The sequence below is a fragment of the Archocentrus centrarchus genome, chromosome 22, assembly GCF_007364275.1.
Source record: "Archocentrus centrarchus isolate MPI-CPG fArcCen1 chromosome 22, fArcCen1, whole genome shotgun sequence".
Classification (NCBI taxonomy): Eukaryota; Metazoa; Chordata; class Actinopteri; order Cichliformes; family Cichlidae; genus Archocentrus; species Archocentrus centrarchus.
Genome location: NC_044367.1, coordinates 25,147,799 through 25,164,745, shown reverse-complemented (window position 1 = coordinate 25,164,745; position 16,947 = coordinate 25,147,799). Strand labels below are relative to the sequence as shown.

At 41.2% G+C, this 16,947-nt stretch overlaps 2 protein-coding genes across 7 annotated transcripts in view; one reads left to right on the top strand and one right to left on the bottom strand.

The window, feature by feature from the left end:
* The window catches only part of mia2 (MIA SH3 domain ER export factor 2), a 27,408-nt gene extending 16,062 nt beyond the window's left edge, over window positions 1–11,346 (top strand). For 3 of the 6 annotated variants that reach the window (XM_030759160.1, XM_030759161.1, XM_030759163.1), the window contains 14 exons: window positions 149–328; window positions 481–571; window positions 739–806; window positions 900–970; window positions 1,072–1,173; window positions 1,255–1,351; window positions 1,608–1,675; window positions 2,046–2,131; window positions 2,742–2,855; window positions 3,287–3,448; window positions 5,415–5,645; window positions 5,807–5,859; window positions 5,938–6,109; window positions 6,205–7,479. In XM_030759160.1, coding sequence (XP_030615020.1) covers window positions 149–328; window positions 481–571; window positions 739–806; window positions 900–970; window positions 1,072–1,173; window positions 1,255–1,351; window positions 1,608–1,675; window positions 2,046–2,131; window positions 2,742–2,855; window positions 3,287–3,448; window positions 5,415–5,645; window positions 5,807–5,859; window positions 5,938–6,109; window positions 6,205–6,431 — 1,722 coding nt within the window. In that variant the 3' untranslated portion in view covers window positions 6,432–7,479. Of the gene's footprint in view, window positions 1–148; window positions 329–480; window positions 572–738; window positions 807–899; window positions 971–1,071; window positions 1,174–1,254; window positions 1,352–1,607; window positions 1,676–2,045; window positions 2,132–2,741; window positions 2,856–3,286; window positions 3,449–5,414; window positions 5,646–5,806; window positions 5,860–5,937; window positions 6,110–6,204; window positions 7,480–11,256 lie in introns of those variants that run through there. The other 3 variants (XM_030759159.1, XM_030759162.1, XM_030759158.1) reach the window with 3 other exon arrangements.
* On the bottom strand, window positions 9,259–16,947 carry brms1la (BRMS1 like transcriptional repressor a). Its single transcript, XM_030759165.1, has 9 exons — window positions 16,809–16,947; window positions 14,516–14,677; window positions 14,175–14,265; window positions 13,958–14,085; window positions 12,606–12,685; window positions 12,393–12,489; window positions 12,173–12,262; window positions 11,972–12,036; window positions 9,259–11,584 (listed from the first exon to the last, which is right to left on the bottom strand). The coding sequence occupies exons 2-9, from the start codon at window positions 14,652–14,654 to the stop codon at window positions 11,486–11,488; spliced, it is 789 nt and encodes a 262-aa protein (XP_030615025.1). The 5' UTR covers window positions 14,655–14,677; window positions 16,809–16,947; the 3' UTR covers window positions 9,259–11,485.

The following is a 16,947-nucleotide window of genomic DNA, read 5'->3' as shown; positions in this document are numbered from 1 at the left end:
GCTGGTCAGTGCCTGACTCACTACCAGATGAAAATGTGTCCCCCACAGTATTAAAAGAAATCCCCTGTAAAGACTCATTTTAAACTTCGAGATGTGTATGATTGTGAAATTAATTGTTAGAAAAACTGAAAAATCTGTTTGTTTCTAGTCCTTAACAGATCGACTGCTGAGGTTGAAAGGCTGGGATTCAGATCTGGAGGAAGAGGAAGGAAGGGAAAAGGAGACAACCAATGGTACACCAGAAAAAGGAGAGAAGAATGGAAAAGGGGAAATGACGGACATACAGGGCCATCTCCAGAAGGTCCAGAAACTCGTTTATGCTGCTAAGGTAGAGTGGGGGGGGGGTGGAAACAAGCACATAGTGTTTGGCATTGGGGTTGATGGTGTGATGGTTGGCACGTAAGAATGATTAAAATGGGATTTTTCTTTTTAATAACTTTGAAGTTTACCCTCTAACAGGTTGTCTTTATTTTTGCATAGCTGAATGCAGACCTCAAATCAGTAGATGAAGATAAGGACCGAGTATTTGCCAAACTGAATGATGAAATCAAAGCAAAAGAAGACCTGCAGTGTAAGTTAAATGCAGAACAATTAAGAACAATTCTGCCTAGAACAGTTAAGACAGACGGCTTTTAACATTTTCCATATTACTGAAATATATAAACAGTTGTGTATATTTTTAGAGTCTAGACATGATGATCCCTGATAGTATCCTTTTTTTTTTCTGTCCACCCCAAGTGAGCATAGAAGATATGGAGAAAGAGAAAATAACTCTGCAGTCGGACACCGAGCACTACTCCGATCAGGTAGCTGACCTCACCTGTGTGTTAGTGTATTTATTCTATCGATGGGCCACGTTTGTTTTTCTTAGGATTAAACCCTTTGACTCGTGTGTTTAGGTCCAGCGATTACAACAGAAGCTCCAGATTATGACAGAAATGTACCAGGAGAATGAGCTCAAGCTGCACAGGTATATGCGTATGCAGATGTGTAAACAGTTGCATATGAATAGTTCTGTCTGTAACAATCGGGTATTTTTGACACTGTGACAATAAAAATGTGTGTTTGTAGACTGCTGACGGTGGAAGAGAGAGAGCGTCTTCAGAAAGAGGAGAAGTTGAACAAAGCAGACAAAAATATTGCGCTGGCGATGGAGGAGCTGAACAACTACAGGTGGCTGCAGCAGTTTGTAGCAGCTTGAAGGCATTTGTTAGCCTTTCGTGCTCACACAGTCTCACTTCTGTTTTGCTTCAGGCAACGAGCTGGAGAGATGGAGGACGAGCTGGAGAAAACCAAACAATCTTACCAGACTCAGATATCGGCACATGAAAAGAAGGCTCATAATAACTGGGTTAGTAAAACTCCGTCACAGACCAGTTCTAGTTTGAAATGGTAGCATGCTTGTTGGCATGGCCAGAATACAATGTTAAGATTCCTCAAGTTTTTCCTGAAGTGTTTTTTTTTCACTTTTCAAGTGCACACATAAGGAAGAAGAAATGAGTTTATTCATGTTGTACAGCCTAATGCATGCAGGTTCATGTGGGTGTAACTGGTTACACCACCGATTTCCCCCTAAAATTCTTATCTTATGTTTTTGGTATTTACAGCTGGCAGCCCGAGCAGCAGAAAGAGAACTGTCAGACATCAGAAGAGAGAACGCTCTCTTCAGACAGAAGTAAGTATGATGTCAACGTTTTGAATGAAGAAAATGAAATACTGATCTGCCTCAAACCCAATGTGTTTCTGCATGCATACATACATCTATGGTGTAGTGTACTTTTTATTTATTTATTTTTTTTAGCGACACAAGCTTCACTGGTGTACTAAAGTTTGGAAATTTGCATATGTTGCTGATTATGTTTTTAAAATGTAAAAAGTACATTTTAAATGTAAAAATACAGTGCATGTGCATATGGTTCCTTTTAATGCAGTAAATGTACATTAAAAGGGACCATTTTTTAAAAATTATCTTTTAATTATTGTATTAATATTGTCAGGACCAGAAGTGTTCGTCATGCTTTAACTTTAGGTGTGTTTGTTTGCAGACTGACAGATACACAGTTTAAACTGGACGCCCTCGACAAAGATCCGTATGCCTTGAACAGTCTGGCTAGACCAATGCCTTTCCGAGGTACAGGCACACATATGTACATAATAAACATTAAAACAGGACAGAGTCAGCAAACCTGAAAATCCAGTCAGTGGGGGGGGCGCTCAGGGTTATCAGTGACGTTCTTAAATATTATTATTCAGTGTTCTACTCTGGGGCTTACTCCATGTCCAGAAAATTGGCTATCAAACCTTTTGAGTTAGCTGTTCATAGCAAGCACCTGCTGATGTGAACCAAACTTCACAAAAAATGTCTGAGGACTTGGAGCTGCAAAGGGTATCTTCAAACAGGATTTCCATTAGTTCACATTCAGACATGTAGTCCATATTTTTAACAGTGTATAAATGGAGATAGTTTTGCAGTGTGACTCCTAAGAAGTGGCCACTCAGCTAAGATAATTGAACAGGGTTGTTTAAGGTTATTGTCCATTGATGCAGCCAGTTCCTAATATAAAAATTATAACTGAGTCTGATGATGATTCCTCGCATTTTTGACCACTTCTTGCAGAAAACCAGGTCATTCCACAGAGTTCGCACACTTTTAGTTTCCACTGTTTGCCCTGTGGCTGAAAGATTCTGCAGAACCACAGATTTATTTCCGTTGCACTCACCAAACGTTTCTTTATCTCCAGCTGAAAGGTCACCGTATGTTCCCTCTCCTCTCGGTCGATCTGCATCGGAAACCAGACCTTTTCTCTCCCCTCCTACGTTAATGGATGGACCACCTGCTCGACTGTCTCCGAGAGGTAAAGGCACCCAAATATGCAGTTAGCTGCTGCAAACACATACACTAAAACTGACCAAATTCTTAGAATGACACACAGAACACTACAAACATGAATATACTTCATTTTCATTCATGCATATTTGGGACAGTACATTTTCTCATTCCTCCTCATAAATGGAACAGAAACATGCAGCATGTTGGCGATGACCAGCTGACTGTAGCATGGTGAACTGCTTAAGCATTCTGTAGCATGGTCTGTGCATGTTAGCAGCAATCTTGAATGTACAAATGACAGTGGAGTATAATTTGATGATAATCTGGGCTTTTTGGTTCTGTTTCTTCGTTCTTCTTTGTGTCCCTCTCTCTTTCTATCACACTCTTTTTTGTTTTGTTTTTTTTCTTTTCTTTTTTTTTTTTGTCCCCCCCCCCCCCCGGCTCTTTCCTCCACAGTTCCTCGTGGTCCAGGGGAGCCCCCAGGAGGCCAAGGGGAGATGGAGCGCAGTGGAGGTCCTCATTCAGACAGCGGCTCAAACTCTCCTACATGGGAGAGAGATCGCAGAGGGCCCCCACCAGTACCCCTACTAGGACCCCCTGGGCCTTTAGGCCCCCCAGGTGTGTGTATATGCCAGAGGAAAAAATATGGAGAGAACCAGACTGTTAGAAGTGCCCACATGGCCAACCTTGCTCAGCATCTCACAGATATCAAGATAATGTTTAGCAAACAGAAATGAAAGCAGACCTGTTAGTTTCCTTATTTGGCTTAAGTTTCAGAAATGAGGTCAGTGTATGTAAGAGTAATCCCTGTAAGACCTTAATATGGTCACATGGAAGCCCCATGTGCACCTATTCAAACCTGTTTTTACAGTGGGCAGCTAATCAGAAAACAGGGTGAAGGGTGGCCTTAAATGGAGAGAAGCTAAAACAGCTTCTTTCAGAGGATTATTTTGGGGCTGCACCAAGGCAGTATAATATAAAGGAGGATTATTTTGAGCTTGAATCATGCAAAGCTACTCTAGTAGAAGTTGAGATGTATTGAGACACTGGAAATAATCAGATTATTTGGTACCCTTTACTGAAACAGGTAAGTCCTGGATGTTTGAACTGCTTTACTTGGTTTGTGAAGCATCTAAACTGCCCTCCAAAAGTATTGGAACAGTGAGGCCAGTCCCTTCATATTTGGTGTAGATTTGGGTTTGACTTAAAAAAAACCAAAAAAAAAAACAATATGGTATCACAATCTACTGTTCGCAGAAGACTTCATGAACAAAAACACAGAGGCTTCACCAGAAGATGCAAACCACTAATTTGCAAGAAGAACAGGAAGGCCAGGCTGGAATTTGCCAAGAAGTGCAGAGACACGCCTCAAAAACTCTGGGACAAAGTTTTACGGACTGACGAGATGAAAATTAAACTTTACCAAGGTGATGGAAAAGTTAAAGTTTGGAGAAAGGATCTGCTCATGATCCCAAACATACGAGCTCATCTGTGAAACACCGTGGAGGTGTGGTGGCTTGGACTTGCATGGCTTCTTCTTCATTAATCTTCATTGATGATGTCACATGATGACAGCAGTACAGTGACCTCAGAAGTCTACAGAAACATTTTGTCAATTTAAAGAAAGGATTTGCAATTAAATATTAAGTCTTATGTTAATCTATTTTAAGTTTACTTTTGAAAATGAATGGCTTCAGACAAAAGGTGCTGTCTTCTGAACTGTGACTCTGATTCCGGATGTAAATACCTGGAAATAAAAGCTGAGATGTTGACCTTTTGTCTCAAACCCAAATGTTTTCAGTGCACAGCAAAAGTAAAGGGATTGGCCTCACTGTTCCAATACTTTTGGAGGGCAGTGTAGTTATTATTTATTATATTTAGATCACTTTGAAACAACAGTGAGCTAATAGTAAAAGAACTAATTTTTCACTGCAAGCATGAAGTTCTCCCTGTGATGATTCCTGCACTTGCATGTAAAAATTCAGAGTTAGAATTTACACTGCAGCATGGCACATCTTATATTTTTCAATCCTTAGTCTAAACTTGGGTATCACAGTATGATTGTGGGCTGTTCGATCAGCGTAGTTTTTTTTTATGGGTTCCAAAAAGGTCCATTGCACAGTGAGAGGTTCAGTGTCTGCCGTTATAGCCAATGACTGATAGCCAATGACTGCCTTGAACAAAATTCAATGTCAGAAGTCCGTCTACTAACTAATCAATATGAATACACCAATAATGGAAGTTAGTGAACATTCAACACAGGTGTCTTGCATATTATTACTCTGTATGCATGTGCATATTGATGTTCTTGTTTGTTTTAAATGCATAATTAGTTTTTTTTGGGTGGGTGCTAAAAGCATGTTGACGTTGCATGTGTGTTGTCTTTATAATATTTTGGGTTTTTACACTGGAAGCTGAAGTTGTCTGTGAAGCTCTGGTAAAAGTATTTGTACAACATATTGTTGAGTTTCCATTTACAGTTCATATTTGGCAAACATTACTCATTCTTTCCTGTTTCCTCAGTGTCACCACAGATTTAACCTTTTGCTAATGTCTTCTTTTACTCTGTCTCTCTCTTCCTCAGGCTATATGTTTCCAGAACCAGGGGCTCCCATGTACAGAAGACCTCCACCTCCTCCAGGAGCTCTCGGCCTTTTGCCTCCTCCTGACTCCCTCCTTCCTGGTCCCCTTCCTCCTGGTCCCCTCCCTCTTGGTGCCCTGCCTCCTGGCGCCCGTCCTCCTGGCGCCCTCCCTCCTGGCCCTCTCCATCCTCGGGCTCTCCCTCCAGGACCTTCTATCCCTGCAGACATGCCAGGTAAGTTTCTGCTCATTATCATGTTTTGGGGGGGGACTATAAGTGAGTAAAGTTGCACATATAAAGAAGGAAAAACAGTTGCATCTACCCTCTTAGCTTGTGCCGAAATGTATAATTCACACTCGTATTTCTGTTTATTCACTGAATGTTTGTCAATGCAGATTCTTCATACAGAGAAAACAGCTTTGGACCTGGTGAACAGGATCATAGAGAGGTAAGTGCGTGCATCCGTATGTGAGTACAGAGTGTGTATTTGTGGTTCAGCCTCTCATCCTTTTGTGTCTCCTAACAGTCCGGTCCTGAACGCAGGACTCCCCCTGACGCAGATCCAAGGATGGGTCCACCACTTCCTGGTCCACCAATGGGTCCTATGGATGGTCCCTTTGCTCGCAGAGCCCCTTATGGGCCCCCACCTCCTGATTTCTACCCTCCCAGGGGACCTGGGGGGGCTCCCATCAGGCCTAGTAAGAAGTTTAAGCCATCTTTGCGCATTCAGCAATGTTTACTCTAGATATCATTGTTGTAATCTTAATCTTTCTTCCCTCCCACCCCCCATCAGTGTGGGCTCCTCTGCCTCCAGGAGTGATGCTCCCTCCTCGATTCCCTCCCGGTGGACCTCCCCTTCCTCCCGCTCCTCATCCTCACATGCCCTCCTATGCCCCCCACATGCGACCCACTTCTCCTGACAGCCTCCCACCTTCTTCCATGGGCCCTCCCCCTCCTCAGCAGTCCCTACCACACAGCCAGTCTCCAGAGAAGGCACCCTCACCTGAAGATGCCATCTGAGCCTGATGGGAGTTTCTACTTGAGCTGTGAGACAACAATTTTTTGGTTAAAGTTTACCTTTTTTTCCATAAACATCTATTTATTCACTGTGAGGAAATGTTTAATGAATAGTGTTTGCCCCGGAGGGACATCCTTCTTCACTAGCCTGTTTTCTTGCTGCTTCTTGTCCAATCACATCATTTCTTAGGTCTTTTTGCTATTCCCTCACTTTGCCCTCTCATAATCATCTATATTCACCGTGAAGAAGCTGATTAAATAAAGTCAGTGTGAACTGTGCGTGCGTGGGAACGTTGCTACGTAAACCAGGAACAGCTGCCTGTTATCTCATCAATGCCGGAGGTCTTTAATGGGACTTTGGCTGAGATGCGGCATCAGTCGACATTTCACTGAGATGACAGAAGGAGAGATTTGAACAATTTCTGGCTGTCAGTTATGGCAGAAACACACCAATTAGCCCTGAAATAAATGCATTGCAATTTTGTTTTTTGTCTGTAATCATCACTATCATTGATAAAATGTAGCTGGTTAGCAGCTGGTGAGCATCTTTCTTGGATTTGACTTCAGTCAGATCACATCAAGCCTTGTTTTGTTTGCAACTAAACTGAGTTGATCTTGAGCTCAAATGACAGTTTTTGATGAAATATGTTGCATAATTGAATTTCACTGACTTTCCTGTGGGAAGTGGGAGACTTTGGCTTCTTCCTATTATTCCACAGTGAGAGAAGCAGTAAAACAGTGCTTTTAATCATGTTACAGTGACTTAAAAATGGCCTAGACTTGGAAAAACGTGGCTTATAATAGGTGCTTGTGTTTTCTTGAAGAAACAGTCACAGAAGGACGAGTTTAATGGACTGACTGGAATAGTGGATACCTTCCTGTGAATTTTGTAAAAAGTGATTATTGCTAGATTAATAAAGACTCTTTTAATTGTCAGTGTCATATTTACTAATGTAAGTTGTGTATACAGTTGTAAAGTCACCAGGACAAACAAAGCAGAAAGTAGGATGTAATTATTTTATAATAAAGTTGAAATGTATTAAATGTGAAACTGCAGTATATACTTTGATTTATTGTAACCTTGATTATACAGTTTATCACTTGAAACATTTTCAGAGTATTTAAAGATGCTCAGACAAATCTAAAAAATAAATGTTCACCTCTCCAGGTTCAATGATAAGACTTGTACAAAGTATAAATATTTTTGCCTTTTAAATAGAGTAAATACACAGCCATCCCTCTCCTGAACCAGTCAATGCAATACCAGAATAGTGATGGCTCTATTCCACTAAGGTAAACTCGTCCCGGTACTGAACGTGTTGTCGCTCTGCCATGGCTTAATGGGAAGTTGTATGAGCATATTTTGAGGCTGTAACTTAATCTGATGAAACTTCAGCTTCAGTTGGTCTGAACTGCCAAAAATCCTTCCCCAGCATTTGGTCAAAAAACAATTGCAGGTCCTGCAGCTCTGTTCCATGATGGGCCAGTTTACATGCAGATGTAAATTTTTAGGTGCAGCAGCTTATTTAATATACATTTAATATACACAAGCATAACATGATCACTGATGAAGTGGATAACACTGATGATCTCTTCATCATGTCACCTGTTAGTGGGTGGGATATATTAGGCAGTAAGGGAACATTTTGTCCTCAAAGTTGATGTGTTAGAAGCAAGAATTTTCTTTTCATCACACGGATGGCCGACTGTGTGTGCATCACTTAACTGGGGAACACCTGGCACCAGGATGCACTATGGGAGGAGGAGGCAGTGTGATGTTTTGGGCAATACGCTGCTGGGAAACCTTGAGTCCTGCTATCTATGTGGATGTTACTTTGACATGTACCCCCTCCTTAAGCATTGTTGCAGACCACGTACACCCTTTCATGGACACTGTATTCCCTGATGGCTGTGGTCTCTTCCAGCATGATAATGTACCCTGCTACAAAGCAAAAATGGTTCAGGAATGGTTTGAGGAACAGGACGAGTTTGAGGTGTTGACTTGGCCTCCAAATTCCCCAGATCTTGATCCAATTGAGTATCTGTGGGATGTGCTGAACAAACGGGCCCAATCCATAAAGGCCTCACCTCACATCTTATTTAAAGGATCTGGTGCTAACATTCTGGTGCAGGTACGACAGCACACCTTCAGAGGTCCAGTGGAGTCAATGCCTCAATGGGTCAGGGCTACTTTTGCAGCAAAAGGGGTTATTAGGTAGGCAGTCATAATGTTATGCTTGATCAGTGTGTGTCTTTATAGTAGTTGTGTTAGACTATCCTGTTTTATTTATTGTGCAAATTATTACACGTTACAAGGGCATATTGATTTGGATTTAAATGAGCTCTACTTGGTACCTGAAGTAAATATGAGGCATGAAAAACAAAAATGTCACCTCTCAACTTAAAAACTGTAGCAGTGAGCGCTTTCTGCTGAGATTAGTAACTGTATATAGAATAGAATAGAATAGAATGCCTTTATTGTCATTACACAGGATGTACAATGAGATATGCTCTAACCTGTGGTAAGTATTGGGTAATTAGATGAACAGTGCACGTTCTTCTGAAAGAGGAAATGTGTGCTCAATCATAATTTTGAGTATGTGCAGTATATACTTTGTTTTCTGAGAGCTCGACCAGTTTAGCCTGCTCTTTAGTTCCTGCATCCATCGCTGCTTCCTTTTAAAGATGCTGTAAAGCACTCTGTGAGCTCTGCTTCATTAATACCGATGAAATATTCAGTAACTTTGTGGAGTAATCGGTTGCAAAGATGCTGCTGAAATCGAGAGGAAGAAGCTCTGTTGGCAGCGTTTTGACAAAGATGCCTAGAGGACATGTTTATAAAACAACTTTTAATTGTAAAATCCATCAACATTATGAAGAAAAAAAAAAAGAAAAATGAAAACAGATCATGAACAAATAGTTTGAATATTAAATCTCCACCACCTAAACATAAAAAAACCCCAATACTATCAAATGACAGTTTTGTTTCATCATCATCAACACTGTGATGATTTAGGGAAGGTGTTGGTGGCTTATTATTTTCCACCTGTGTATACAGTTAACATCACCATAGGATTAAAAAAATCCTACCAAAGCTGAACAGCCATATCAACCAATAAATCACCCAAACAAACTGCTCTCATTCATAAAGATGGCAGGATTTACATGTTCATGAGGAAAAACATGAACTATACTTTAGACAGCAAGACAGAGAAGAGGTAGATGTGAGAGTAAAGAACATAATACCTGCTGAAGAACAACAACAGCATTTTAACTTTTCATGTGTTGTTTATGCATGACATTTGGCCCTCACTTAAGCAGCATTATGCTTTCTGTTCTGTATATTTGTCTGATTATGCTAAAATGACCAAGCTGAATGTAATGAAACCGCAGAAGTGGACTGTGGGCAAGATTAGATTAAAAGTCAGCACAGATCTGCCTCACTTCAAAGTAACCCTGAGATCTGGCATTGGTGGATAAAATATTTCTGTCAGTGTGATTTTCAGTGCATTACAAAGGCTGCTTTGTGATGCAATGGTAAACAGCAGAGTAATATGCCTCGACTGTCAAAAAAAATTATTAAACTGCTCAGGTATCCATAAATCCTGTATACTATCTGAACAAGGCAGACTGAAATAACACCTGTTTTTTTTGCTCTTACAGCCACTTAGTTGTTAGTTTAAGGTCAGTTCACTGACAGGAAATGTATGCATTTCTGAATGTACTGTCATCTTTATGTGAAATATCTACTGGATGCCCTTCAAACAAAGTAAACTGTCGAAAAGAGCATGTGATCTTGATATACACACACACAAAAAAAAAAAAAAATGGCACAATGAATGGACTTATATAATCATTGGAAGCCTGAAGTTTTGATAATCTACAACACGTGCTGAATCTGTGAAGTCGAACCACCTCCTTGACCTTGTCACTGAGCACAGAAAGGTTGTGACTTCCTGATCATAAGCTTGCTTTTCCAACTGGCCATCACCACAGAGCTGTAGATGATTTTAAGAACAAAGTTTGCAAGTTGTAAAAAGTCAAACTGGTTATGAATTTGATGCTCAGCTGAAAAATTTGCCAAACCCAATAAGCAATTAACTCAAGACAATCTTAATGATGAAGCCATCTCACCAAATACTAGCTTTCAGGAGGATTTAAATTTTTAATGAAGGATCTCTGCACCTGAGTGAATGGATGTGTTCAAAATGTAAACACTGACTGAAATCAATCTGAAGGAACAGTTGCTCTGAAATGATGTAGCTCATGCACGTTCTCAAGCTGCAATTCAAGTTTCACACCAGAAATCATTCTGTGTGCTGCTGGAGTTACTCCTCTCACCAGGGTGGAGCTTTGTTTTCAGTGACGTTCATCTTTTTTTTTTAAGCAAGATTACACAAAAATGATTAAGCAGAGAGGTGGCATATACCCAAAGGAAGAACTTAACTGAGTTTTGATACAGATTCAGACAAACAGTGCGCTGGCCTTGGTGCAGGATGTGATTTGTGATCTTTTAGCCGGCCTGCGGGCAGCTTGTGTGGCCTTACGGACTGCATGGTGGTGTCACATAACCTGATAAACTTTATTGTTCAGTGATGCTTAAACTGCAGCATCGATGGCTTTTACACACTGAAGAGAACAGAAAATCCTGGACCACTTTCACAACCTTAAGAATGAGCAGGTTTTTTAAATTTGTGGTTTTCTTATCAAAATTCACAAACCTGTGCTGGTTGAAACCATCTAGAGAGCCTGAGAGTGAAGTAAAGCAGCAATATCCAACATACGAGTGGGGATCAATAATGCTTCCATTCTTGTTTGTCCTTTAAAGGCATGCCGGTCGACAGGAGAGGCAGCTTACCAACTGTCTCACCGACAGGCAGAGTCACCGACAGCAGAGAAGTGCAAGGATTCTGGGAAGATTCAGAGAAATGTCCAGCTGTGTGTGTTTTTATGACCGCAGACCTGATTGCCACCATGTGTGTCATGTAGATGTTTCCATGCACTGTAGGTCCTTGAGGTGTTTTTCCTTTTAACATGTGACTGCTTGTGTGGGTGTCTCAGCAGTTGAGAATGGGCCTGCTTCTGTCGGGTCTGAACGGGAACGCGGCGCTCTCAGAGTCAGACCTCCCTCTGTGAGGACCGAGTGTAGCCACAGCCTGGGGGAACACACATATGCATGTTTGTAAAAGTTGCCCACATAAACACACACACAAACACACACAACCACCACAAAAGACAAAGACAAAAGGATTTTCTCATTTCTCAATTTTGTGCTTCCTTGTCTCCTTGTCCTGCCTGTGACCTGGAAATCAATACAGTACATGTTGAATGTCTCAATTCCTAAAATGCTTCTGGACACAAGGGAGCTATCTCCTTTGATGCAGGTATGCCACATATCATTATGAAAATTTGGTTTAATGCCTGTTGCCTCGCTGCCTCTACTCATGTCTCTACTAAGATGCGAGAAGAGGAGGCGAGGAAAAGGAATCAAGAACACAGAGTGAGAAAGGAGGAACAGGGTGGAACTCTGCAGATTAACATACCTTTCTGATTGCTGTCCAGTCCTCTAGGATGTCCAGATCCGGTAGCATATAGACAATATATGGACGTAAGCACAGTTAAGGGCAGTGACTGACACATGGAGCAGGGATGAAACGCAATCAGACACATGGCTACAGGAAAAGCAGTCAAGTTATTTATGAGTAGTATCACTATGAGCAACAGTAAAGCCATCAGAAGGATATCTGACACCACCGAGGGCCGCCTCCTCTTCTTATCTGGACTTAAAGCATCTCGCCTCTTCTTCCTTCCTGACAGCTCATCGTTCCACAGCTCTGACAGAAAGACAAAAACTCAAATGTTTTGTGCTTGCATTCATTTTAATGTGCTTGATGTGTACAGTGAGAGAGTATATATGTAAATAAAATGTTGGGCAGTTAGCTGCATGTAAATGACTGCGTTCACCTGATGTGATATCGATGCTGTGCCTGTCTTCCTCTAGTCTTCGGATTTTCTCCTCCAGTTCACTCTGCACTGTATCAAACAGCAGCAGCTTCTCACTCTGTACACACAGAAACACAATAACGTGTAAAACGCCCACAATCATACACAGACCACACAATAGCCACACATCTGAATAAATAAAAAATGGTCTGGAATATGAAATTTGTGTCCAACCTCCCAGTGTTGGCATGCTGCCTGGATCTCACAGTCGTACTTGTTCTTCACAGACTCCAGGCACAGCTCTCTGTAGATACCTGCCGAAAATGGAGGGAGACACAATACATACAAATGAATGAGGAGATTAAGATCTTATGTTATCACTAATCCTGCCTTTATTAGAAAGGGTGTGCCAAAAAGGCTTGTTTTGCATGTCCTGAGCAATGAAAATCTCTGTGATATCAAACTAAACCTGGGTCATCAGCATTTCCCAAAAGAGTCAGTTTAATGGGATCCTCAAACAGCAGTTTGGTGTTGAGGCCAAACAGTGAAATTTAGAAGATGTGGATGAACCGTAATGGACACGCATCCACAGCAGGGATTTGGCATACAAAGGATCGCTCCACATTTCAACACTGTGACTTAGTAACTTAGAGTAAGTCAAAGGTCCAAAAACTGGATAACTAAATTGAAAAATGCTTATTGATATAAAAGAAAATCCCAACTAGTTGCCAAATGTCTGATATGCACCAATGCACAGGTCCCTGATTAAACACACTGCTCTGGAATCACAGCAGTCATTCACCTTCCTTACTACTATACTGCTTGTTATTGATTTGTTGGGGGTTGATTTACTTTCCTTTTCAGGATATTGAAGGGTGGACTAACACAGTCCACTGGATGCATTTTTCCTTTCCATGCTTTAGACCAGTGGTTCCCAAAGTTTGGGCCAAGGTACTGCAGGGGGGCCGCAGTTATAACAGAAATTCAGTTTGAAATTACTCACAAGTATGCATAGTTACATGTTTAAATAAATGTATATAAAAAGTGAATTAAAACTGGTAATAGGAGGTGGTTAGTTTGTGATATTACTCATTACTCTGACCTAATTTACCGCTCTTGTATTGAAGTTTGTGTCCCAGTGGCAAGTGGGTCACATATTAGCATTAGCACCTTATGTATGACTGGGTAGTATTAGCAATTTATAGCCAACAGCCTGGGATTTTCTGGTGTCTGAGTGGATCGCAGCACTCGTGACTTTGGGAAACACTGCTTTAGACAGTGAATTCTACAGGCACCTGCAATTGTACAATCACTGAGCGGCACTAGATAAAAATAACTGCTGCATGTTCCTGGACTTTAAATCAAAAACAACATGTTGGTTTGTTTTTCAATTCAAGCAAAATGTGTTTCTGTAAACATTTAATTTTTCATTCATTTTAGTAGGCTACAACTTTCTGCAAATATGGAGTAGGCGACCCAATGCCCTGTTGCACAAAAGAACAACTCTAGCAGATGGCAGCGTACAGCTGGTTACATAAACAACGAATGGAGAGCATTATGGGAAAGTGTCTGTGTGCTGAAGTTACCTGCCACCTTGGTGCGAACCTGCATGTTCTCCAGCAATACCGCGAGAGGCTCCAGATATTCTGCTGCCCGGCCAGCCTCCACCTCTGCGAGCTTGGTGTTAACCTGACTGAGACGCTCACGATACAACCTGCACACAGATGCAGGTATAAATATGGATGCAACTCAGACAAACTCATATTTAAAGAAAAAAGAAAAACAAAAGAGCATCAGCCTTACTGGTCTTTGAGATCAGTGAACTGCTTCTCCAGGTTGGACATTTCATCCAGACATTCCATCCTTCTCCGCTCACAGTCCTCCTCATCCATTTCTAAACAGCAGACAGTGTCAAACAAACACACCTTTGGTATGAAACTAGACTGTAACAGAGGAAGGAAGCAGCTCAGTAGCTCAAATAATATCAAGATGTACAGTGCTACTACTCTGCCGAGTAGGAATATTCAGTCAAAGCTTTGACAATGACCATTTTTTAAAAATCTGAATGATCCACTCAATGATTAATTCCTATAATCTGTACAGGGATGTTCTGCTTGTTTCCTGTGGAGGTCAGAGTTTCTCACCAGAGCTGTCCCCATCTTCAGAGACAGAGGAAGTGTCAGAGTCCTCCTCCTCTGAGCTTGATGCCTCCTGCTCATGCTCCTCCGCCTCCATCTCCTCAGCTGTACTCTCCTTTTTCTCCCGGTCACGGTGCAATGGCATAGCGGAAAGTCTATGTCAGAGTCCTGGTGTGGGAAAGAAATACAGCCAAAATCTTTTGGCAGTTGTACATACAATATTTGATGATTTGTAAGTGAGCAGAACTGCTAAGATTTACTGAGGATGGGGTGGCCAGGTCTCCCTCTTTATGTGGGTATACACATAAGTTTCTTCCCCTTGTCCTCCCATATACTGGCACAATATTGAAATTCAAAATCAACATTGTGAAACAGACACTTTTCTAAAAGTCTGGCTTTTAGTAAATGGCTTTGAAGAAAGCAGCAAACGCTGTCATCATAGATTTCCTGTAGCTTAACTTGTCTACATCTTTTTCTGCTTAGGAGAAACCATCAGGGGAAAATTATAAGTCACAAACTATGCAGATTTTTGTGGAATATGATGAAAACCAACAGATATCTGGTCATCCTAGCTGGGATGTCTTAGTAGTTCTACTTGTATATCAAAATCCATAAAGCATAAAATCCACCCTGCATGATTGATAACTGTATCAGGATGTGTTTTTACCAGAACCAATTTCCTAAAAAAATTTGGACACTGTCTACCACTTTTTCTTTCAGCTGCTCTCTTTAGGCCCTAAAGTTTAGGGGATGTCACAGTGGATCATCTGCCTCCATCTCACCTTTTCCCTAGCATCCTGTTCAGTCACACCAACCCTCTGCATGTCCTCTTTCACTACATCCATGAACAGTCTCTTTTCCTCCTGCCTGGCAGCTCCACCGCTAACATCCTTTGGCCAATATATCCACTGACCATCCCTCCTTTACACATGTCCAAACCATCTCAGCCTCATCTCTCTAACTTTGTCTCCAAAACACTCAACCTGAGCTGTCTCTCCAATGTACTCATTCCTAATCCTGTCCATTCTGGTCACTCCCAAAAAAGGTCTTAACATCTGCCACCTCCAACTCCACTTTTTGTTGGTGCCACTGTCTCCAAACCATACATCATAGTAGGTCTCAATACCATCTTGTAAATCTTCCATTTCACTGCTGCTATCCTTCGGTCACAAATCACCCCGGAGACTCATTTCCACCCACTACACCCTGCCTGCACTCTATTCTTCACCTTTCTTATACACTGTCCGTTGCTTTGGACGGTTGACCACAGGCATTTAAACTCATCCACCTTCACTACCTCTGCTCCTGCTCTGCAACTGCACTATTACACCTGTCACCCACACACATGTGTATTCTGTTTTACTTCTAGGTGCATACCTCCACCTCTCCAGGTTCTCTTCCACCTGCTCCCCACTCTCACTATAGATCACAATGTTGTCTGCAAACATCATAGTTCACAGAGACTCCTGCCTGACCTCATCCGTAAACCTGTCAATCACTATCACAAACAAGAAGGGGCCCATCAGTCGCTCCCGCTCCACCACTCTCTCACTGTCCTCATACATGTCCTGCGTCACCCTCACATATTTCTCCGCCACTCCTGACTTCCTCATGCCGTACAAGTTCCAATCTTGGTACCCTATCATATGCTTTCTCTAGACTCTTTGAAACATTAAGTGAAATTAGAAATCAGCATATCAAAACTTTTAGGTTGGTTAATTAATAATTCAACTACTGCTCCATTGAGGGATTGAGCTTGAATTACTTACAAACACTAACACATTTATTGCTAAAGAACATATTCACTCGGTTTCTTTCCCCTGACATAATTATATAGTTTCTTAAATAATAAATATTTCAGGGTTTTTAGGTAGACTGCATCCTTCATATTCATTGACTAACCGGGTGAACTTTTCCTCCTATTTACCTGTGTAATACCCAGAGTTTACCTAAAGCAGCTAATGATGTGGGCAAACGCTTACATTATTCCTAGTGAACGATGTTTTATACACTTTTTTTTTTTTAGCTGTTGTGTTTTATTTATTATTATTTAATGATAGACAATGCGTGGGATTATTGTAAACCCTTATTGGTACGCGTGACTTTCTTCCGTAAGCAATCCAGATTTCACTCAGTAAGAGGTGCCTAGCTTGGCTTTTAAATGATTATCTAAAACAAACAATCCACGACAACACAAGTTAGCATTTCGTTAGCACGTTAGTCAAGTAGCAAGCAAAACTATCACGACTTAATTACAAATATACAAGAACAAGCAAACTTTAACTGATTCACAACTTACAAGATATATGGTATTTTGCAGGATATGCTGAGAAAACCAGTTTTATGAGAACAAAAATGAAAAACTTGTCGCTTTCCCTCGGTTGCAATTACACTCGTGTGCTCCAGCTAAGCTAAAAACAAATCTCCGCAGGACGCCT